Below are 25,085 nucleotides of genomic sequence, written 5' to 3' on the forward strand. Positions count from 1 at the left end.
GAGGAAACAAAGGGGTATTGCACCATAATGCTAGATTTCTAAATCTAATTTAATCCTAATCCCATCAGTGGCATTTATGACCTCACCTCTGGTAAGGGGGTATACCCCTTAAGCACAAATGACTGCTAGAGATTGGTGCTCACTTCTGTTTCGCATTAAAACCTGTTAAAAAAACAAAAAGGCCTGAATTGTGAGTTTCTTTTCTCTCAACTCCGATTTAATATTTAATTTAATAGTTTTGATCTCACAGTTGAAAGAAACCTTACATCGGGGCTGAACAATATATCGATGTTTATTGTTACTATTGCTAAATTGGTGGTATACTGTATATTCTTTATCAATTGCAGCTGTAGCCGAATACCAAAACGCTTGCCTTAAAACACCTGGGGCAAATCCGGTGTTATTCACCTGGTATTCCTAAATGTAAAAACTGTGCCAAACCTTATTCCTAAACTTAACCTCAGTATAACTATGCCTAACCCTAAACCTGTTTTTCCGGGGGGGAAAATGGGGGCGAGCGTATTTTGGGGTGAGCCTTCCGGTTACTTCCAGGTGCAATGTTTTCAGTAAAACTATGACATAGCTCCAAGCTAATTCCGGTATGTTTGCATGAGATCATGTTCAACTGACTGTTCACATTACGTATAGGCCTATTGAATGTTCATTAACATTATCGTCCCGTCCAAATAGACAAATAAAGTGAAGTAAAGTCAATTAAGTTAAGTAGGCCTATGCTGTTGGAATGGAAATGTACAGTAGGCCTAATAGTTTCTTTCAGCTTGTGCTGTGTGCATTCAGTATAGATATTTCATATTCTGGGTTCTTTGTTAGCAGCAAGAGCAAACCAAAGGCAGAAAGACATTCAAACTTCAATATTGTTTAGTTATCACAAGTCATATGGTCATCGCAATAGTCAAGCGATATTGCATGTTTTCCTAACATCGTGCCAGAATATAGATGTCCTCTATAGCCTATGTACTGTACTGTATGTATGCCCCCAAGATTATGTGTAAGGCCTCAATTCCAGGCAATTCTGGTGACATCAGTCTGTTAAGAAACTGCACACCTAGTTACTTGTTATCCATAGCTACAGGTTGCACAGGGAATCCAGGTCTTTATTAGACACTGTCTCACAGTGTGTGTGTGTGTGTGTGTGTGTGTGTGTGTGTGTGTGTGTGTGTGTGTGTGTGTGTGTGCGTGCGTGCGTGCGTGCGTGCGTGTGTTGGAATGCTAGACTGTCCATCCATCCGTTCATCTTCTATAATACATGAGCACAGGACCACAATGTCATTCTAGCCCTGCTGGGGAGTGTGTGTGTGTGTGTGTGTGTGTGTGTGTGTGTGTGTGTGTGTGTGTGTGTGTGTGTGTGTGTGTGTGTGTTAATGAAAGAGATGGAGGGAGGGAGAAAGACGGAAAAAGAGAGATAATCAGGAACAAAGAGGGAGCCAGGGAGAGAGAGGGACAGACAGAGAGAGAGAGAGAGAGAGAGAGAGAGAGAGAACAAAAGAGAGGTAAGCGCGTTAATAATTCAGTTCAAATCAGTGGGGTGACCCTCATTCCTTCCTACTCTCAGTCTAATGAAGACTGCGGCTAGAAGTGCATCCAGTCAGATTCCCTCCTCATCGAACCGTCGTTCACTAAAGGATAGAAATATATATTAAGGGACCCGTAGCAGCTATGGGGGAAAACACAAAATGAACTTGAAAGAGGTTTTTATTCTTATCCATAAGCAACATTTTGATATGACATTTTTCTGACTGTTTAGTTTTTTGATGGAGTGGTTGTGAGACTGAAGATCATCATGGTACCATGGTGGCCCAACTGCTAGGGCTGCTGTCTCTGTGTCTACTTATCAGTCTACTCGCCTCTCCAACAGATGCAGCAACAGACCGTAAGTCATTAAAACCTAAGCCTTTCTTTTTCCTGTTTTAATTGGAAGTAATTACTTTTTTTCTACATCAAAAACATAAAACTAAAAAGAAGGCAAAAAGCCCTGGGGACTTAATGTCAAAGTTTAACTCAAACTTTAACTAATGCACACACAGGACGATCACTAGTTCTCTCTTGCTCTTTCTATGCCTCTATCTATCTATCTATCTATCTATCTATCTATCTATCTATCTATCTATCTATCTATCTATCTATCTAACTACTGTACCTACTGTACCTACTGTACCTACCTACCTACCTACCTACCTACCTACCTACCTACCTACCTACCTATCTCTTTGAACATATTTGTTATTGCATACAATCAGTTTGATCTATCAAAGCAATCTTATTATTCTTTTAACTTAATTGATACTTTTAATAATAATAATAACTTTATTTATATAGCACCTTTCTAGACATGAGCCACAAAGTGATGCACAAACATGAGACGAGGTAATAAAAACAAATTCAAAAGAGAAGCTAAAAGACATAAGATGATCTAACATAAATACAACAAGAAGTAAATTAATCATGTATACAAGCTAATAAAATAAAATAAACATGAGCGAAAAGCTAAAAAAAAGAACAAAAGGTTGTTTACAGGAATGCTTTCTGGAACAAATAGGTTTTTAAAAGTGATTTGAAAAGCCCAAGGGAATCAACAAGGTGAATGTTCTCGGCTAAAGCATTCCACAGTTTCGGAGCTCGGACAGCAAAAGGCCCGATCACACTTTGTAACAAGATTCGCTGTACGAACTTTTAGGAGCCCCTTGCCTGCGGACCTAAGGTCACAAGGAGGGTCATACGGGGGCAAGAGCTCAGTGATGTAGCCAGGGGCAAGACCTCTTTGGGCATTAAATGAAATTAAAATAAATTTAAAATCTATTCTAAAAACAACCGGGAGCCATTGAAGTGACATCAAGACAGGGGTGATATGGTCATGCTTTCTGGTGTTTGTTAAAAGCCGGGCGGCTGCATTTTGGAACCAATTGTAAGCGGGAGAGTGTTTATTGGGGTAAACCTGAGTAAAGAGCATTGCAGTAGTCTAGTCTATCTATCTATCCTTTATCCTATCTTTTCTCTCTGGAGCACACACACACGCACGCGTGCACACACACACACACGCATGCACGCACGCACGCACGCACGCACGCACGCACTCACTCACTCAGTGTGTAGGCCTATGTATGGCAGTAGGCTAATGTAATCCCATATCCATTGCAGTTATCCCATTAACGTTCATCTGAAAGCTCTTGGCCTGCAACATTCAGTGTAACCCAAGCTGTAATTCAACACTGTAAGGGGCCAACCTACACCACCATCTCCTTTACCTGCGTAGTGCGCACACGCGCATTAGTTTTTTGCGTGTCAGTCAGAGTGTGATTGAATAGTTACTTATCAGTTACGAGTCAACCCCTGCTTTCAGTTATAGCCTAACACTGGAAGGCTCGCCCCCCAAAAATTGCAACACATTTCCACCTGGCCTCAACCTGAAGGGAGGCTCCAACGAAAATGAAATATCTCGTTAAAGATGCAGTGCCATGATGTATTTCCCCCTTAAAACATGATTATCAGGTATTATGATTATACTAGGAGGACTTTTTCCAAAAAAAAAAAGTGTACAGAAAGAGTTAAAATTAGTTTTGTATGTGGCCACACCCACCAGTTCATTAAGTAGTTGTTCAGGTGGGTGGTGACCCAGCTGAAGTTAGCCACACCCACAGTGGTGGATGAATGGTAAAAGGGGAGGGGATGATAATATTATGTCATTTAATCACTGTTTTTGGATCGACACTTTTGACCCATAAGGTGTCAGCCTCCAGGAAGAAATCCAAAATACAAAGGGAATACATAATTGCTCATAACAACCACACCAGGGGGTCTAATGAAGTACTGTCAACATCATAGACACATGAAAACCAGAAAAAGAACAAAACTATGGCACCACCTCTTTAAGAGTAGACCATAGACTGTAGGTCTAGAGTCAACCTTTCCTTCTCTATTCCCCTGCAGTGAATATCAAATACACCGGTGAGGTGACGTACAGTGACCGCCATGTCTACGGGGTGCTGGACAGAGGAGTGATTCTGGAGTGTGGCAACGAATTACCTGACCTATACATCTGGAGTTTCACTAAACCCGGCACACAAAACATCCGGGCCATCGTTTATGACATAAAGAAGGGGCCGAGGATCCAGAAATTTGCACATACACTCGGGGACCTGAGTGTCATCTCCCACAGCGCCGCCATCGGCATCGGGAGGTTGCCACTTGTCGCACAGGGACTCTACACATGTCAGGCTTTCTTTGATAGACCTGAGGGAATCAGGGCATACTACTACTTTATCCAGCTAACTGTACGCGGTAAGATCATTTAGATGCCACTCGTGTCACCTGCAGTCATCTAGATTAGTTGATGTACACACAGCGTGTGAAAACCCTTTTCTATTATTCAGAAACTTAACCTTTTTAAGGTTTGACATATTTTGTAGCCTGTAATTGATTATTAATTATAACAAATTAAATAGTAAAGATGATTCATATTTGTTACACAATATTTTGAATATTACTAGGCTACTAGGATACCATTAACCATCACTGTACCTTGTTACATATGTTTGCTGGTGATGTACTATAATTTGTACATCACCTGATTGTGAACTGTATTTCTCAATTTTGATTGAGGTTCTAATTGAGATTCTGATTTTCTTTCTCACTTGAGTTTAGTTCCGATCAGCAAGCCTTATGTTGTGCAGTCCGGTGGTATTCCGGTGGAGGGATTGTCAATGTGGCTGCGCTGTGGCCATGACAATGGGACTGGACCCATCAACTACATGTGGCAGCACGAAACCCCCAACGGTGGCGTCACAGACTTTACTTGGAGCAACAGCAGTATGCTCAACATGACAGCGGTTAACCGGAACCACTCAGGCTCGTTCCGCTGTAGGGCCAGAAACCCTGTGAACTCACTGCTCTCCGAGCCCATTTGGCTGAACATCTTCTGTGAGTTGATTATGTATAACGGTATAATGCTATGTATGATCACTATACCGTATGTCAGTATGGTGTTTGTATAAAGGATTCAAGTGACAGACTTCATTGTCACAATGTCTAATTTGCGAGGCTTGAATTGAGGTTGTTGGTTTGCAGGTTGGAGAATTATAGTTTTGCTAATTGTATGTTGTACATTAGTAGCCATTGTAAAAGTATTAAAACTGTAGATGATTCTTTCATGTTAGATGCAATTAACAACTAACCCAAAACTTGTCCCACAAAACTAATGCCCTCTTCTCCACAGTTGGGCCGGACGTCCCCCAAATAGACGTGACTCCGTACAGTGTAACGGAGCGGGGTTTCTCCGCATTGGAGCGACAGACAGTTTCTCTGCTCTGTCAAACCCGGTCCAATCCTCCCAGTGAGTACGTATGGTTCTACAACTCCTCTCAGGTGTACACTGGACCCCAGTACACCATCACCAAGATCCTCCGCATGCACACGGGAAACTACGCCTGTCTGGCAAAGAACATCTACCTCAGCAGAATGCACAGCTCGAAGAAAACCATCAGCCTGACTGTCTACTGTGAGTTTGACCCTTTGACCCTCAATATTAACTGTCAATCAATGATACCGGCCTCGTCTTCTACACACCTCAACTGTGTGAGGTCTGTTCTAATCGCGTGTTCTTCCTTCTTGTTGCGACCGGTATGCGCCGGCATGAAATCTGAATTCTTTTTCACCCCTTTTTAAAAACAAATCTAATTATTCAAACCGCTTACAGGACTGAAGAACACAGCCGTGGCCTTATAAATACTTGGATCTTCATTCTACATCACTCCATCTTCTTAACTTCTTCAATCAACCACACTCTCCTGTTGACAGTGTCAAACGTAAACCACTTTTCTGTCGCTGCCCTGTCTCATGTTTTCCTTTCGACATTCTGACCCCATTCAGTACATCCTCATTCACTTTTCTCAAAGACTCAAAGACATCCAAGTCTGCCATCTATCTCACATGTGCACGCCACACACACGCATCCCACCCATACATACACACAAAACATAGACAAACACATGCAGGGACAGACACACACAGCAGAGTTTGGGAGTGCGACAGTCCTAGCCTCCAGTTTGGACCAGCGGGGAAGGTGCAGGAACTCTAACAAGGTTCTGACAGGACAGGTACTCTGCTGTGATGTCACAGCCATGGCAAGCACTGGCTGGCCAGAGGGCCACTTCTTGTCATCATATCACTCTCATGTGTTGTTGTGTTGTTGGCCCCAAGTTATGTATGATTTCAAGCCAGATATATTTTAGTTATTACTAACACTGACAGATGACACAGGATATTAAAGGAGTAGTTCATAAAATAACATTGTAACGTTTTTGCGTTGAGGCAGTCTGCCTCCAATCGGGAGGCGGACTGCCTCACTCAAACATTTAGCAGACTGAGTGGGGCAGTCCGCCTCCAACCGGGAGGCTGGCGAACCCCAGCCCCCCACTCACCAGACAAGGCAAGCAACCCGCAATGCCAAGAGAGCTAGCTGGCTTGGCATAGCGAGTTACGGCCCTCTCTTGCAGGGTCGTTACAAATTATATAAATAATTTGATGACCGACAGTGTCTCCTATTGACTGATGACCCGGTCAACAAATTATTGTCTTCAGAATGCCAGAAAATATGTAAAATCTCCATTAATTCAAGGCTTCGTGGGGTGTGTAATTGATCGAAAATAAGTCATATTTTGGCCTAACTACTCCTTTAAAAGCTAGCCTATATCATTTACTATATAGTATAATTTGCCACTGTTGTCCTTTAATCTAATGTTTAAAGGGATAGTTCGATTACTCACCCCATAAAGACTTGAATTCATGGAATTTCTTTTGTTTTTGTCGCATTCCTATAAGCCAATAATTTGATGACCAGCAGTGGTTCACAAAGAGCCTGCTTTGTTCACTATGGAGACACAAAGAGTCTTCTTAAATTATTGGCTTAGGAAGGAATGCGACAAAAACAAAGTACTCCATGGGATGAGTAATCGATAGAGAAAAAGGTCATTTTGGGGTGAACTATCCCTTTAATGTAATGCATCATACAGTTAAAGCACGTAGGGGTTCAGTACTTTGCTCAAGGACATGATTTCTTGTTTGTTTGCCATAAACATGGCAAAACACACCTATGGTTTGTTTTTCTATCAAACCATGGACTTCCATCATGGGAAACTCAAGTACTAGTCATCCCTCCCTTGTTATGGTTGTATCTTATCCCCGCAGATGCACCCGATGGCATGCCTACATGCAGTGTGGAGCCAGCTCAGAACTACACCTCCGTGAGCATGCCGTGTTCCTGGCCAGGTGGACTGCCCTCTGCCTCTCTCCAGTGGACTGGAGGCCTGCTGGGCCTGGGGCAGAATGAGGCCCAACTGGAAATGACCAACAAACTAACCAGCAACGCCTCCTTGCTGCTGTCAGGAGCCCAGATCAGCAACAATACCTTGTTCACATGCCTGGGCTCCCATCGCGCCCTCAACCATACCACCACTTGCAGCGCACGCACATGTGAGTGCAAAGAAAGAAAACATTAATTATGCATACAAGCAGACTTATCAGCTTGCATGCCTGGGATGTAGATTGGTGTGTTCATGTTTCGGTACCCAGCACTGGCCCGATAATTGCACGGTTGTAATAGCTCTTCCCTCCATCTGTGACGTCAAGGCAATTTCCATATTTGAGTTTTTGTGTGCCTGGTCCATGCGCATAATTTGTTTATCTACAAAAGAGAAATTTGCATTTGAACAACTTATTACAGTACCCTACTGGTTATATGGAAACTGACTAATCAGCACAAGCATATCACCCTTTTATTTAATCACCCTTCTTACCCGGGTGAAAAAAACTGGGTATGTGATTGTGTGTTTTACTTATTTTAGTACTCAGTAATCTGCTCACAACACTTTCATTAAATCATTTTATGGCGTGGCTCTGAAAGAGGCTAAGGGTCTGTCTGTCTGTGTGTCTGTAATCTCCAAACTGACCAGTCATACATAGTAACATACTGGCCACATGAAGACTAATAAACACGTGAAGCAATGCCATTATTGGACCCAGTCTTGTTTCTTTTTGTATACGTTTAGCTTCTAATTGTGAAACACTGTTGACTACTTGTGTAAGAAATAATGGCGCTTTATCTTTCTTCTGTTGTACACCAGATTCTCCCCCAGGGGAACCTGTTTGCTTTGCCTATGCAACTCGTAACAACAAGTTACTGATGCTCTCCTGCACCTGGTACGGTGGGGTCCCAAGGGCCCTGCTGTGGTGGGAGGGCCCGGGCGGCCAGGGCCAACCAGGGGTGGAGAACTCAAACATCCTGGTCCTTCGCTACGGCACTGCCCACAGCGGCCTGCCCTATGCTTGCCACGCTAAACACCCTCTTCTGGCCCAAGTCAAGACCTGCAAACTCACACTTGGTCAGTACACTTAAAGCAGTGGTTCTCAATTTGCATTTGGGGATTTTACTGTGTACATCAGACTGGTAGTCTGGCTTTCCAGGGGGTAACCGGAACTGTTGCACCAAAACCTACTCGCTACAGCCCTTAATATTAAGTTAGGAAGTAGTTAGGCATCGTTTGCCATCTTGGGAGTGAGAATGCGTTGTATTCCCGGGGCCGAGCTTCTGGTGGCCAGAAATATGTGGGTTTGACCGTTCTGAGGTCGCCAGATTGGCCCGGAGCTAGTAGGTTTGGGGGTGACCGTTCTTGTATTCCTCCAGAGGCCTGCAATTGAAAACCACTGGGAAATAGCCCATAGAGAATAAAGCATGTACAGAGTATGTACTGTATGTTCATTCATTCATTGGGTGTTTGGGTTGCAGAGGCTCCTGTGTTGACGACGCAGCGAAGCGTTGTGTCCGTGTATGAGGGCAGCGATGTCAAGCTCACCTGCATCCTGAGAGACAACTACCTTCCATCTAATGACATCATCTGGTTCAACAACCACAGACAGGAAGTGTGGGACACCTCTAAGAAGTACCTGCTGCAGAGGGCCGCGGCATGGGCCAACCTGACCGTGCGAGAGGCCGATGAGATGCAGGACAGCGGCCAGTACTGGTGCTCTGCCTCAAACGCAGTGGGAGGAGCTGAGATTCCTGTCACTCTAAGGGTCATGAGTAAGATTCGCTTAACCCATACTGCAATTTTAGCTTCCACAGTTAATAACCATAGACCAGGGCTCTTCAATGTCAGGCCAGGGACCCCTTAGTTGAGAGAGAGATGAATCAGGGACCCCCACAACCTGTTCATAGATTCCATATAGTTTCATGGTTTGACAGCAACAATCATCAGTGTGTTTTGGATTCATGTCAATTTGTGTTTTCAGATATTTAACCACTTGAACCGTCATTACCTAATAAACTTGACCTTTTACTCTGTACTAAGTCTGCTATTTTTCCCCTCTACACCAAACCTCTTTGCCGAAAATAGCCGATCTACAAGCTCACAACGCCTCGCAGCTCACACCGCTTCGCGAGATCTGCTATTTTTGGCTAGTTCTCAGAATATGGACACTAGGGTTCAAGTTGTAAATATAAAAAGGATTGGAAGATTTGGAGGACCCCCTGTAGTAACTCTGAGGACCCCCTAGGGGTCCCGTAACCCATGTTGAAGACCCCTGCCATAGACTATTTGCATATCTCCAGTTATTACACATGGCTTTCTAAGTGACAACAATAACAAGAGTGAACACTGTTTGGCTGCTTCGTTCTGTGTCTCAGGATATCCCATGCCACCTAACGTAACCCTGGTCAAAGTCATGTACAGCAGTGGTCAGCGCAAAGAGGTGGAGATGGAGTGGCTGATTGAAGGTGAAAACGAAGACGGCAGTCAACAGCAACGCTGGGGGTTCACAGGCTTCATTCTGGAGCAGAGATGGGTGGCAGAGCGGCCTCTGAGGCAGGCCAACAACGATTCCACAGAAAGAGGGAAGATGGAGGAGAGTGCGGAGAGCAGGAAGGGCTCCTCGGCGTGGCTCCGATTTGAGATGCCCGACCCGGAGACGAGAGCACACATCCTGGGCAGCCTGGCCCCCACCACCAAGTACCAGTTCCGCATCAGGGCAGTGAACCACCGCACCATCGGACACCCGTCTGTGGCAAAGACCCCAGGTAAGTGAAGCGTTGTGTTGAGGTGTGTATTACATACAGTATGTGGCAGAGACAAAAAGAAAGTGAGAGAGAAAGTGGAGCCTTAGTGAGGGATAACAGATAAAAGATGACGCTGCGGTCCTTTCTCAGAGTTAATAACTCAAGTTCAATAGATTTAGTCGTACGGCATAGCGAAAATAGACAATCTACAAACTCTTAATGCATCAAGCTTGTAGATTTGTGAAAAGATGAAAGAAAAAAGCTTGAAAAACAAGTAAACTTCTATGCATTATATAAAAGGGTATGCCTATAATGTCATAATAAGGACACCAGGTTGAAAGTGGTCAAGTAACAACGCTCAGGTTTATGCAGTGTGTTCAGTGGGCCTGTGGAGGGTCAAATTTAAATATGACCAAGAAAGCTTAGACATGTTATGTGAAATTGTTGTTGAGTGTGCACTAATTCCATGATTAATGTTAATGATGAACTATTAATGAGAGTCTAACATTTTTGTTTTTTCTGTTTTGTTATCCACTTAGGTGAAAGACACACACTCATACACCTATAGATCAGCACATTTACTTAACTCCTTTCCACCACATGACACACACTTCTTTAAACTTTCCCCCTGGCACCCTCAATTCCTTCCTCGTTCCCTCTGTATCCCTGCTCTTCATTGTTCCTCTACCTGTCTGTGTGATGTCTGTTCTGTCCCAGTCTTGGTGTATAATTGTACAGAATAAGGTAGATTCTCACTGCTGCAGTGCCAACATACCCAGGTCACTCTGTTGTTGAGGCTATAGAGGATCAGTTTAAGACAGGGTACAAGGGTAGGTTAGTGGTTCTCAACCCAAGCACTGTGGCACATTCGTGTGTGGACTAAGATCAATCACTTGGAATTCTTTGGTCGAATGGAAAGTCAAGTTCAATTTTGTTTTATTCCACCTGCAATTGTGGTGGTTTCCCTTGGTTGAAACAATTCTAAAAAAGACCCTTTATTTTGAAAATAACCGACAAAAACCCGGCTTATGTGCTGTTCAAGTGCTGTAAAAAGTTGAGGGCCACTGTTAGATGATACCTGCCTGAAACTACAGCACGCTACCAGAACATACAGTAGTTACTTATATTTTCTTCACTGGTGGAAGTGTACTGCATTGCAATGTTGTTAACTGTGCTGTGTTTCAGCGGACCCGCCATTCAATCAGTACCCAGCTGTCATTGGGGCAGCCATCGGAGGAATGATCTTCGCCGCCTTCTTGACACTTCTGCTGCTCCTACTTATAATACGCCGTCGCCACAACAACCCACGTGAGTCTCGCATACATAGCTAACATTGCATCCTGTCACCATCCCAATGATATATGATATGATATAGTATCATATCATATCATATGCCTAGAATTATTGAATGCTTTAACCAGTGAAAAATAGCAGATATACAAGCTCACAGTGCAGCACCGAGTGCAAGCTTGTAGATCTGCTATTTTTGAAAAAGTTGTGAAAATGTGTGCAAATCTTTGAATATAATGCATTTTCAAAGCGAACGTGTGTGACTCAAATTTTGCTTCTGGGTGGTCCCTGGAACCAAATATTTTGAGATGGGGGTCCGTGGCCAAATAAATATCATTTTTGGGGTCCTTCACATGAAAAGGTTTGAGAACCACTGACATAGTAGTCTCTCATGAACAGACTAACTGAGCTCCATTTAAGTGAAAATGACCTATTCTTTGACGATGGCTAGCCAGATTGCTGACATAGAAACGTAGGTTTTTCAAAAAATCTTAGAAGGATTCGAAAGACTCTTATAGAATTGGGTCAAAATTCAAATTTTCAAGATTTTTTCAATAGTTAAAGCATAAATTGATGATACACAATAATGTGTACCCGTTCTAAATGGGTTAACAGTGTTAAAAAAACTAAATGCTAATGCACATCATTCTGTGCTGTTCCCCACAGGACTGCATGATCTGCTGTTTGGCAGGTGAGTATATCTGGTTCAAAACTAAAATAGACATTAAAACACTAATTATTTCAACTTTTATTTCTATAGTGCAATGCAACATAGTAAACTGGACATTGGCTCAAAGCAGCTTTTCAAAAATACATACATAAAATAGATTTAAAGTGTAATTAAACTGTGTAATATCTTTTTAGTATGATGTTTGATTCAATTGCAATTCAATGCAATTCACAGAATTCATTGATTAGCTTTAAAATACATAAATACACTTCTGGTACATGTACCTCAAGTGTGTGTTAAGAGAAGTTGACAAAAACCATAGAAATGGTTGTGAAAAGTATACTAGTTGAAGTGAATAATACCTCATAATTAATTGAAAAGGTTGATTATGACTTTAGAATAAGACATGCTGAGGCAGACACATACTATATTAGTGACTTTTCACTTTTCCAGTGTGCATAATTATTAAACTACACTTAGTTTAATTAGTGTTCAAGCAGACTCGATAGATGAGTTTTTTTCTGTCCATCTATCCAGGTCGCTCAGCCAGTCGAGGGAGAACATTAGCTATCCAGAGGATGAGGGGGTGGAAGGGTTAGAAGGAGGAATAGAAGACCTTGGCCGCTCAGCTACCGCAGGTATTATTCTGTTCAATTTAAAAATGCATTTTCAATATATTTTCACAAATGTACTGAACACGGATATAGCCTAGGGGTGGGCGATATGGAAAAATACAATATCACGATATTTTCCCAGGCTACACGATTTTATCACGATTATTTTTCACGTTGGTTTTTATGGTTAATTTTCAAGTTACTTGACAAAAACTAGACTCTCTAGGTTCCTTTTGGGAGGTCTAAATTGAACTTTACGAGTATGTAACTCAGACAGTATACAAATGTAACCAAATGGACCCTTACGGGTCAATTTGGTTACATTTGTATGCTGTCAGAGTTAAGTGGAGACCTTGACATTTTAAAGTTTGAGAACTACTGATTTAGACCAAAATGCAGGTTTAAATTGAATTCAGCAATGAATCTCTGCATTAACGATTAAACAGGATTTTTTACAAGGCTCCCTCAATTGTATCACGATATATACGATACTTCTGAAAAGGCATATCGTGGAGACATTGTATCGTCTCACCGATAATTATCACCATCTCGCCCACCCCTAATATAGCCACTCAACATTTATTTTGCTGCTATTTGAATAGAAAACGAGTGGACTCAAGAAATCGTTGCAGACACCGCCATAAGACGACTTATAAAATAGGGCATTCATTTATGAAAAAAAAAACATAGAATATACGGTAAGTTTCTGCTCAACAGCAACAAAATGACAATATTGATCTTTTTCAGGTCCCCCAACAATGGCCCCCCCAACAATGGCTCTGCCCAGGGCAGCCTCGCCCTCAGCGCCTTCACCCATAGCCGTCACCCCCATGAGTGCCACGGCCACCCCTGGCCAAGCCCCTCCCCTCGGAGACGATAACGAACCTGTCAACGTCACAATCTCTGTCATGGCAACGGGGTCCTAATCAATCATACATTGAGGACAAAGGATTTAAAGTCCACTCATTCCAACTACAGGGCCTCCAAAGAGTCCAAAGAGTCCTGGATTGACGACAGCAATAATATCTTGTATTACGTTCTGTATTGCAATGGTTCTCAACTACCGATCCTGAGACCAGGTGGAATGCAATTTACCACCTGGTAAACTATCAACTATCAGCACCCGAGGTCCAGAGTTGAGAGCCTCGAGTTACTTTATAATAGTTTTTGTACCAATGTAATTTTGCACCAATTCAAAGTCTGCAAAGATGATAATCACATAGCTAGAATTCAGTGTTTTCACTTCCCTGGAGCTAAAACATTTGAGTGCATAGTGAGTCTTAGGCCTGTTCTTACAATTATTACACAAACACAATTATTTGAGTTAAACGCAATGTTTCGCATAACCAGAATAATTATTTCTATGTTAAAGAATTGTCATATTTTCATAGTCGAAATAGAAGATCTACAAGCTCAAAACTCATCTCGATGCAATGCATTTTTGAGCTTTTAGATCGGCTATTTGTTTTTGAAAGTATAAAGTAATTACATTTTATTTTATAAATATGCCCTGTGCAACCTGTTTACGAAGCCTAAATGCCAAGAGAAATGTATTTTTTATTCATAATGTTCCAATTTCAACAACAGAAATACTATTAAGTCGCTAATCACAATTATTTGAGTGACAATTAATCGTCAAGTAAAAGGTCATAATTGTGACAGCCCTATTGAGTCGGCGTCCTCACTATGCACTCACATTAACCACTTAAACCCCATGTACTTCATTGGCTGGAGTCCCCCAGGGGTCTATACTAGGGAACATTTCATATCACGATTGTGTCCAAATAAATTACGATCTACAATAATATCGCGATAATCAACATATCCCCAACATCCATTATCCTGGGGCGGAACATTTTTTGGAAAAGAGATTTGGTAGAGTGAAAAAAAGACTATCAAGTACATATATTATAATGTATATTATAATATATTATTGGTACGTTTTACCAATAGAGGGTTTAAATGGTACTGGATAAGCAGCTCGGCAAATAAAAGGTGAATCGATACCAGTGCATGACGGAGGAGGATTTCACTTATCACGATAAACGATAATATCGCTTATCTTCCCATCCCTAGTCTAGACTAGCCACCCCCCCTTCCCCCTCTACAAATCTCGTCGAAAATGGCAGATCCAACAGCTATCTGCTATTTTAGCTGAATGTTCACTCCAGAATAGGTACGCTACTAGGGTTCATGTGGTTCAAACTTTACTTAGTTAGGTCATTCTGAACACAAGTTACTGTACTAACCGTCCAGCTTCATTTTCATCCTGTCCAAATTGGATGTGTGTCATAATTGTCATTCAGAATAAAACACTGAAATAAGTGAGCCATGCATTTCTACATGAAACTGAGTATGTGTTATTCTTTTACATAAAAATATGAGAAAAGGTGCATCTTCTTAAAGTAATTTATTAGTCCAACTAAAAATATATTCAGAGCACATTGGTCTTCTCAAAGAAGCAACACAAATATATTTAATATGAATGCATACATTACATTGTTTTATGCAAACGCACAAATTCAAACAAACACTGAAAACCTAAAAACAGAAAGATGCTACAACAGACCACTGTATTTAAACGAACCGATAAAAGGTATTTTAAGAAGAGCTAACTATGTACATGTTCTCCAACGCCCTGTTATAGACAGATGCATGGTTCTCTACTGTCCTTCCCCTGGCTTTACATAAAGAGGCATATTCAAAGGGCAATTATGAAGCAGGGAAGAGCTGGACCTTCTGGTTGCTGATGATGTCACCAAGCTTCTGTTTGATCTTCAGGAAGTAACGCTTAAACTCAAGACCATCTCCCTGGAAACCGTACACAAGAAAGAAACCGGTTGGTGACCATCTTTGTCTAGCTAAAGAGCACGCTTTCATCGAAACATTCTGGGTTTCATACAGTTTTGTGTTGACCACTGAGAAACCAAGGCATAATGAGATTTTGAGAACCCAAGAGAAATGTTATGTCTCTCTTTTTGAAATAATAATTAAAAACTAAATGTAGGAAACAAAAAATTATGTTTTTGGGAAACAGCAGGTTAAACTGCCCGCCCTGAAATTGGGAGGTTCAATTCCTGGCCGCGTCATACCAAAGACTATAGAAAATGGGATATGATGTGTCCCTGCTTTGCAATTAGCATCGAGGGTTGAATTGGGAGTAAGTCCCATACTAGCATCATGGCTGACCATTAAGTCTACATATTGGATATTACTTAAGATATCAAATCAATATTGTGTTTTTGTCAACAGGACAACTGGTGACTTGTGTGACCCACAGGACCCTGATTTGATACACTGGTTACTTCCAGCCCTAGCCACATGGTGGCAATGTTGCATAATACATTTGCCACCCTGCTTTGAACTTGGTACATAGGTTTAAACCAATACAAGACACCAGCCTAGCCATTCATTTGTGTTTGTCTGTTGGATTCCTACCTATTAGTCCAGGGTTTGTATCCAAGTTAAATTCAGAAGAAGAAGATTCAAACACCAGTTGGAGCTCAAGCACATTATTAGACTTGAAGTTAAAATAGCATGTTTGTTTACTTGCATTTAAAGGGTTTCCAGTGCTAATCTTGTTTGCTTCCACCTACCTTAGATAGTCTGAAGTCCAGAAGAACTCTCTGATCCATTTCCAGCAGATGGACTTTGAAGATTAGCTTGCTGTTGCGTTTGTCATATGTGCTCACTGTTACCTGTTGGATGGGGAAAAAAGAGGGCAAGGGATTATAGGACTTCAAATCAATGTCTTGATTAGTTAAAACTTTTGCCTTGCTTACGATTAATGAACGATTACAAAAAAAACATTTAGTGAAAATAGCATATCTACAAGCGATGCAAAGTGACTGAACTTGTAGATCAGCTAGTTTAGCTATTTTGTACGCCACCATTGAACAAGGAAGTATAATACAGGGTTAAGTGGTTAATCAGACTAAACAATTTAGTTGAATAATAATAACAATCAGTATAGCAATAATTACTGGGATTGCAAAAACAGTATTAAGATCTATATTCAAATATATTGGGCCTCATTTAAAAGATATATTTTGAATAAGCTCATGGTCTTGTGTAGTAGATATAGCTGATAATGAGACAACTGGGAAATCACTGGTAAACATTTCCAGGAAGGCAGATGAGCGTTTTATGTTATTTGGACACTGTTGGCTGTGTCTCTGTCCATAGTGAGATGATTGGTGTAGATCAAATACAGTTGTGCAGTGTGACATAGTTGATAAAGTTGCAGGCTCATCATTTGCACTGCAAATTCTATTTTTTATAAATAGGTTACACTACAGTTAACTCCCAAACACCGGGCCCATCCCTAAAGCGTAGCTTCTATACATAAGACGCCTGGTTCAGGAAATCGTGTCTGCACGTTGCTTATGTGAAAGTGAGCAATGTGTGTAAATATTACTTGTGTGAAAACATGAGATGAACTCATACTGAGTATGACCTACTAGGGCTGTCACGATTACAACATTAAAGTTGACGATTAATTGTCATACACATAATTGCTATTAACGATTTAATTGTTTGATGTTGGAACATTAGAAAACATGAATACAAATCTAATTTTAGGCTTTTAGGCTTCGTGAACAAGGCACACGGCTTGCACAAGGCAGATATGACAAATAACAAACATATAACTAATTTTATACTTTCCAAAAAACAAACAGTGGAAATAGCAGATCTACAAGCTCAAAACGTGTCACACTATTTTTTAATCATGACAATGATGACTATTATTCTCCAAATAGTAACGATTATCTCAAATAATTGCGATTAGGTGATTATTATGTAATAATTGAGACAGGTCTAAACGCACCTGGTTGGCACAGGTGTGTTTGAAGGCGAGCCCCAGGGCAAGGCAGGCATCTCTCAGGGCAGAGAAAGTGCCTTCTGGGTCCAGAGTGGTGAAGAACCTCGTCATCCTCCGCACCAGCCTCTGCCAGGGTGTCTGGACAAAGAACAGACCAGAAAGACTTCATAGTTACAGCGAGATGTGACGTGTGCGTGTGTGTAATGTACGACTTCAAGCATAGGAATTTCAATGTATGTTCTACAATAAGGCTGCAAATAACAATTACTTTATCGGGCGATCGTTTATTAACCATTCCCCTCAGGGCTCTATACTGTACTGTAAATATTGACTTTCTAAACTAAGTATAGTGTTATGGATTGTATTGTACACTAAATGTGCGAAACAAAATGAAATGAAAAGGAAACTAATGACTAGTGATGTTTATGGTTTCACTCTACAAACCCTAACTCTAATCCTAACCCATCGACGGAAATAGCCTAGTGAGTCTACAAGCTCATCTGTAGAGCTGCAATTTTCTGCAAAGGTCTTCCCCACGCGAAGGTTAATATACTCCGTTAATTTAGACCATACGATAACAGTGAAAGAAATTAATAAAGTTTAAAAATATGTTATGTTATCTGAACTCCGAAACAGACATCCTGAAGTTTACCTGTCCATTTAAAACAAAACGTTAACTTATGGAACATCAGACAGACATTCACATTTTGGTTAAGTTGGAAATAATACAATTCAGAATTTACGTGACACATTATTAGACTGATGATCCGATTACTATAATGTTATTTAATACATTTCCGGTGTATGTAATACAAATATAGACATCCTTATAACTAGGGCTGTCACGATTATGACATTTTACATGACGATTAATTGTCACTCAAATAATTGCGATTGACGATTTAATTGTGTTTTTGTCGTTGACAATTACATTTCTGTTTGGCTTGTAGGCTTTGAAGTTGCCCATGGTAGATATGACATATAACCTAAAAATTCAAAGAAATTACTGACATATTTTACAACTTTATACTTAAAAAAGAACATTGATAGTGGAAATAGCCGATCTACAAGCTCACAACGCGTCGCGATGCGACGCGTTGTGAGCTTGTACTATTTCCACTATTTTTGACTTTTTTTAAAAAAAATATAAGAACATTTTTCAACATGGAAACGATTATGACGATTATGAAAAATAATCACGATTATGTCAAAAATTAGATTAGACGATTATGTAATAATTGTGACAGCCCTAGACATCCTTCTAAGTGTTTTTACCTGGCTGGCTCCGGGTGTACCCATCAGCTGGCTGCCCAGCAGCATGTGCTCAGGCTTGGCTGGCTGGGAAAAGGAGACCTCGGCCTCCCTAAGACACACTGTGGTCTCCCACGTACAGCTGCCAGGAGGAGGATCAGGCTGGGAGCTGGAGAACTGCATCTTGTCATCACTGGAAAAACACAACCACCACATCTAAACCAGGGGTTCCCAAACTTTTTTGTCTCAGGGCACCCCATGAATATTTCTTTTAATCCGAGGCACCCCTAGCACCTTATATTTATCATCCTCGTTGTCGGGTGGAAACCTTGTATGTCCAAAACCGTTCGTTTTATATTTATCATCTATAAAATGTACTAAACTAGTGAAAACAGCAGATCTACAAGCACACAACGCCTCGCGATGCGAGGCGTTGTGTGCTTGTAGATCGGCTGTTTTCACTAGTTTTGTGCGACAGAGGTCTCTGCCTGACAGTAATGATATTTTAGTGATTAGGTTGTGAGGAAAACGTTGAGATAATAGCCATTTTGATTAAAACTGACAGAAAATAACTTTGTACTTATAGTTTAAAAAGATACTAAATATTTTTTCAAGTGTCCAAAATAAATTGCAAATATTATCAAATGATCTTGCGGCACCCCCTGGACTGCCGTCGCGGCACCCCAGGGTGCCCCGTCACCCACTTTGAAAACCCCTGATCTAAACCAAGGGTCTTCATCAGAGTTACTACAGGGGGTCCCTCCAAATCTTTGTGTGATAGAAACCTTTTCTCCTTTTTTTATATTGACCACTTGAAACCTAGTGTCCATATTCTGAGAACTTCAGCCAAAAATAGCAGATCTTCAAGCTGTCACAGTGCGAGGCGTTGTGAGCTTGTAGATCAGCTATTTTCTGTAAAGAGGTTTGGTGTAGAGGGGAAAAAGAGCAGACTAAGTACAGAGTGAAAGGTCAAGTTTATGAAGTATTGACGGTTCAATGTTCAGTGGTTAAATATCTGAAAACACAAATTGTCATGAATACACAAAATACACTGATGATTGTGCTGTCAAACGATGAAACTATATGGAATCTATATGAAAAGGTTGTGGGGATACCGGCTTCATCTCTCTTTCAACTAAGGGGTCCTTGGCCTGAAAACGTTGAAGACCCCTGATCTAAAGTGACCACGTACATGTTTACATACAAAGAAAATACTGTCGCTGTTGGGCAGACAACCTGTAATTCCATATTCTTTTCATAAATGAATACCCTATTTTATACTACTGCGTTGTTATGACAGTGTCACACAAAAGTAAATAATGTGAATATTTAACCAATTAAAAGTAGAGCCTGTGACTTAATAACTACACTGGATCCAATGGAACGCAGGTTTTGTACATACAAGGTTTCTGTCCGTCAGTGACCACATGACCCATACTGTAGGTCATATTGACACTTCGAGAAACATAAATGATAGGTATACAGTACATGGTCAGAAATTAGAGTGTAAGAGCACATAGTCTTGACTGATTATAACAATGGTATCTTAGGGATCCTATGATAACAATTATAGAGAAAAAATAAAAAGCAAAAAAACCTGACCTGCCAGTTCGGGATATTTGTCCTGAATCGGATCGAAGGAATTTGTGTGCAAGTCCGTGGGAATGAGACTGTCGGTTTCCACCTAATGGAGCACAACAGTGAAATGTATCGTACATTCAAAAGATCTGACTCACAATCTTCTGTATCAAAGATGCGGGGTTTATTATTAATATTACAATTTTCAAATTTGTTTTAGGTTTAAGAGTTAACATTAAAAGTTATGCTCACCTGCTTTATGGGTTTGGGTGAACCAACGGTCTTTCTTTATGTCCAGGACTGAGATGCGTCCCTCTGGACTGGCCAACAACAATTTAGACAACAGACCTATAGGGAAACAACAGAGCATTACATTTGAACATGCCATGAAAAACACATCAAGTGTGTGATTTTTTTTTTTACCTCATCAAGAAGGGAATAAGGGATATGGGGACAATTAAAATATGTGTCTTTGTTTTAGGTCTTACTAAGTGGCGTTGGTGGGATCTTTTTCCAAGGTGGCAAGTAGGTTTTCTTCTGGAGCCAATCTGAATACTCTTGACAGCTCTCACTGGGCTGGTCCCATGGCAACTCTGAAAGAAGCAAAGGACATGAGGCAGAGTCTGAGAATAAGAACACTCTGGTTAAAGGGATAGATCCATCATTTTTACTCAAAATGTGTAAATAGTGGCAGTTCTATTGACAGACTAGCCTATGTAAGTATTTAAGAAGCCGTGGGAACCAATGGTTCTGGAGCTAGGAGCACTCCTGTTTCCGTAGTGTGAGGCAGCTTGATGTACAAGAACATCCCCCTGGACATGACGCGAGAATGGAAGGCATTGGTTGGGGTTGGAGATTAAACCCCAACCTCCCAGTCTTAGGGAGGACAGTGGCACTAACTTCTGAGCTGGTACAGAATAGTCCATGTATGTTATGTTGATATGATATCTCATATAAAATGAACCACTAAAAGCCCCAATATTCATCCGGCACAGGCAGTAATGTCAAAAACATATTAATAAGACACCAATCTCAGTTCAGTTTTCAGGTAACTCAGATCAATAAGTCAATGCAAATAATTTAAAAAAACTATGTGACAAGGCTTTCTCTTCATTCCCTACCTCCGGCAAGCATGGCCGTGAGAACTATCCCACAGGCCCATACGTCTGCAGGCTGGGCTCTGAACTCTGTTTGGCTGAGAAGTTCTGGGGCCACGTAGGGAAGTGTTCCACAGAGCCTGGTGAGCTGGCGCTCGCGGCCTTTGTGACGAAACATAGTGGCTAAGCCGAAATCTGTCAGCTTCAGGTTATCTTGACGTAAGAAACAACACAGTGAAGCATTAATAAACAACAGGACTGCACAAACACACAAAGAAGATTCATAGATAAATAACAGCCATAGGCAAGCACATAAAGAATTTGAAATAATGACGCTTTTAGACAGCCTTAAAATGTATTCTGAATTTCTGGTGTTGTACAGGCAACATTGCAGTAACATCAATTAAAGCAGCAGCGAGACTTTCATCATATAGAATACTCAAACTCAACTCACTATCACATGAAAGCTGAATCACCCATCCTATATTACCTTGTGGGTGGACGGTGAATGGTGGACGTCACAAACATAACATGCCCATGAAATATATAAAGAGTTTATAAAGTGTGCTGGTGACAGTGTGATATCAGTGAGATCAGTGGATCTCCAAAACATATTGATAAATAAAAAAATGAATCCCCTTATATGGAGTACCCTGATGAATATGATATAATACTGACGTCATAGCTTGGCCTGGACTTATTTGGGCATGTCTCAACAGAAACTCCATATATGGGCATAAAAGGGACACAGACGAACACAGGCACAATGGGTACTGCATAACCAGATGGGGCATGCATTCCCAACTTGCATCATTCCTGACTTGTGTGGTCCCCGAGTAGGCCAGTGATAAAAAGGCACCAGTCTATTTCAATATTCAGAGAAGGGGACCACTAGCATTGTCCATACACATCGTCTCACCTTTGTCATCCAGTAATATGTTCTCAGGCTTTATGTCTCTGTGTGTGATCCCAATACCGTGTAGGTACTCCTGTAAGAAGTTGAAAAACAAATCAGTGTATCATGTTTCATGAAATGTGGAGGTGATCTGCACTGACATTCCCCCATAGCAGATGAAAGTTACCTGTGAAGGGGACATCTGGATTCTGGACTGCTCCGTTTTCCATATTCAATTGCCTTTTCTTTTGTTTAACTTTTTTGTTCCTTTCTTGGCTTTTATTGTTTGTGAAACATGACCTATTTTATTTTTGCATGCACATCAGTGACCCTGATCTGGAGAAGTAGCATGGAAACCAACAGACAGACACTCACCACGGCTGCAATCAGCTGAAGAAAAAGCCTGTGCGCTTCTTGCTCTTCCATCCCCACGTCAGGTTCTAACATGGAAAAAAATAGTAACAAACAGCTCTAATCAGGTTTACTTGCATTAGAACAGCAAATTATGATGCAGTTGTAAAAAACTCAATTAGTAAACGACCTGATAACAAAGTTGATTCTGATTTGTTGTGTACATTCCAAAGGATAATAGGCTATAATGGCATATAGTGTACTGTATAACATTTGTGATAATGACAGTGAAGTGCATCACATTTAGAGAGCGAGAAAGAATTATATTGCCGTTATTGTTATCGGCAGACGGCAGTTACAAGGACACCCTGGGGACTTTCGTTAAATAAAACTGTTTGACTCACCTATCCGGTCAAACAACTCTCCTCCACTGCAGTACTCCAAGAAGAGATAAACGGTCTGCCCCTCTTTTCGATGTCCAAAGAAGCGCACAATATTGGCATGGTTGAGTACCTATTGGATGTTGAAATAGATTGCATACACTCATTGACCACAGGCCAGTAGAATCTGGGATGAAATCCACTGCCTTAAAATGGGGCATGTTGTACTTGTAACCCCACATACTTAATTACCGTACATAAGTTATTTACACAAAACTAAATTAGCATTTCTGAGACTAGAACCATGCAAGGGTGGGATGGACCAACCTTATGAATGCAGACCTCCTTCTTCACATTGTCAGCGCACTCCTTAGCCTGAGAGGTGTCTATCACTTTTACTGCTACCGCCTCCTCTGTCTGTCTGTTTACCAGCAACCTCACTCTGATAAAGGGGGATGAGAAAGAATCACAACAGTGCAGTGAGAAGGTGATGAAGATGTCGCGCTTCCCTGGCAACACCGTACCAAATAAGTTAGGTGCTAATGAGAAGAGGGTAGTGAGAAATTATCCACCTTAAATCTGTCAACGTCAACTAATAACTCTGGTGTCGGGACCATGGTTTTGGGAAGAAAGATCAAGGTCTGAGTTAAAACGCTCCCGAAGATGTTCTGACATTGGTTCCAAACCACCCACAACGTATTATTTGGGGTTATATGCTTATAATGTATTTAGCATGATGCTTTGTACAATGTACAGGCTACATAAAACATAATTATCATCATGGTCAGCAGATCAAAGTTGCATTACACTTTCACAGAACGGTTATCATTATCAACTATTAAAACAAGCTTTTTTTCTGTAAAAAAAAACAACACATTATTGATCTTAGAAATAACACCCACAGTACACAACACATTCGAAAAATAAACATGGTTTTGCCACCGTATTATTACTTAAAAGATGTTGTGGTGTCATGGAGTGTGAAACGTGATTGAATGATAAACACACACACACACACACACACACACAGTCAATGAAGATAATACAAAGAATCATAATTATAACTTACTCTCCATAGGCTCCCTCTCCTAATGTCTGCACCAGGTCCCAGCCCTGTACGAAAGGCACCGCCATGCTACGACACACAAATACATTACATTACTATTAATAGTTTTCACACATAGCCTATCATTTTGTTGAATAATGGAAATGCATTTGAAACAGAGTAGTATCGAGGCGGAGGAGCGATCTAGATTAGATTAAAGAAAACAAACTATCGCCCCGTAGAACACGGAAGCGGTGGTTTACCTGAACTTATTATTTCACTCGTAACCAGCGGCGTTTCTTAATTTACAGCAACAGATAGAAACCGTGACATTTGCTAAGGAAGACACAGTATGAACTATGAAATGAGTTGTTGTCATATCATAAAGTTGGCGCGCGCTTTTGACTATTTCCGCCATACGTAGAACCGGTATCGTCACGTCCGCAGAAATATTTAAAGCGGATACGGAAACTGTCCGGTCTGAGTGTGTACTCTGCAGTAGGCGGGCTTTAGAGCGGATCTGAGCACTGAGCAGTAAATAGACACCAGGCTCAAGAAAAGCTTGGTGAAACAAGGTGGCCTCTGGCTAAATAACCTTTACGTTTGTTTATAATGAAACTCTAATTTTAGATTGAAACAATTGTTTAATTAACGTAATAGTCATTCAGCCAGAGGTCAGCTCGCTTCGCCAGGCTTTTCTAAAAACTCTTAGATAATGTGTATAACCGCAGCCAGCCTTAAAGGAGTGCAAATCCCTAGTCTCCTTCAAAATTGGTCTGAAAAGTCACCTTCAGACGGATGCTACTCGCGACTTGTAAGTAGACTAAGCCCTGTTGTTTTTGCCCTTATTTTTTCTGCTTTTAAAATTGATGTTATCCTATGCAAAGTAGGCTACTATGTTCTTCTATCCGTCTGTCTTTCAATGTTATATGAGATGGTAACCGGTCACTTCGCCAAAAATCCAACTCGCCAAATTGTCCACGCTCATTGGTCAATGCTCCTGGATTCGCCAGGATGATTGGCAATTAC

At 41.1% G+C, this 25,085-nt stretch overlaps 2 protein-coding genes across 2 annotated transcripts; one reads left to right on the forward strand and one right to left on the reverse strand.

The window, feature by feature from the left end:
* Nucleotides 1-4,706: 4,706 nt before the first annotated feature.
* On the forward strand, nucleotides 4,707-13,563 carry vsig10l2 (V-set and immunoglobulin domain containing 10 like 2; the record flags this gene model as incomplete). The annotated part of the gene is made up of 10 exons (XM_080749313.1): nucleotides 4,707-4,935; nucleotides 5,231-5,512; nucleotides 7,201-7,485; nucleotides 8,136-8,393; nucleotides 8,798-9,091; nucleotides 9,695-10,084; nucleotides 11,249-11,371; nucleotides 12,020-12,044; nucleotides 12,561-12,661; nucleotides 13,385-13,563. The coding sequence occupies exons 1-10, from the start codon at nucleotides 4,719-4,721 to the stop codon at nucleotides 13,561-13,563; spliced, it is 2,154 nt and encodes a 717-aa protein (XP_080605439.1). The 5' UTR covers nucleotides 4,707-4,718.
* Nucleotides 13,564-15,349: 1,786 nt separating this feature from the next.
* On the reverse strand, nucleotides 15,350-24,148 carry chek1 (checkpoint kinase 1; the record flags this gene model as incomplete). Its single annotated transcript, XM_080749314.1, has 13 exons — nucleotides 24,081-24,148; nucleotides 23,339-23,453; nucleotides 23,036-23,144; nucleotides 22,656-22,720; nucleotides 22,305-22,374; nucleotides 21,410-21,598; nucleotides 20,777-20,881; nucleotides 20,541-20,636; nucleotides 20,313-20,394; nucleotides 18,735-18,903; nucleotides 17,466-17,597; nucleotides 16,234-16,335; nucleotides 15,350-15,448 (listed from the first exon to the last, which is right to left on the reverse strand). The coding sequence occupies exons 1-13, from the start codon at nucleotides 24,143-24,145 to the stop codon at nucleotides 15,350-15,352; spliced, it is 1,398 nt and encodes a 465-aa protein (XP_080605440.1). The 5' UTR covers nucleotides 24,146-24,148.
* Between the last annotated feature and the right edge of the window lie 937 nt (nucleotides 24,149-25,085).

This window comes from Nannobrachium achirus (assembly GCF_963921795.1).
Source record: "Nannobrachium achirus genome assembly, chromosome: 19".
NCBI lineage: Eukaryota > Metazoa > Chordata > Actinopteri > Myctophiformes > Myctophidae > Nannobrachium > Nannobrachium achirus.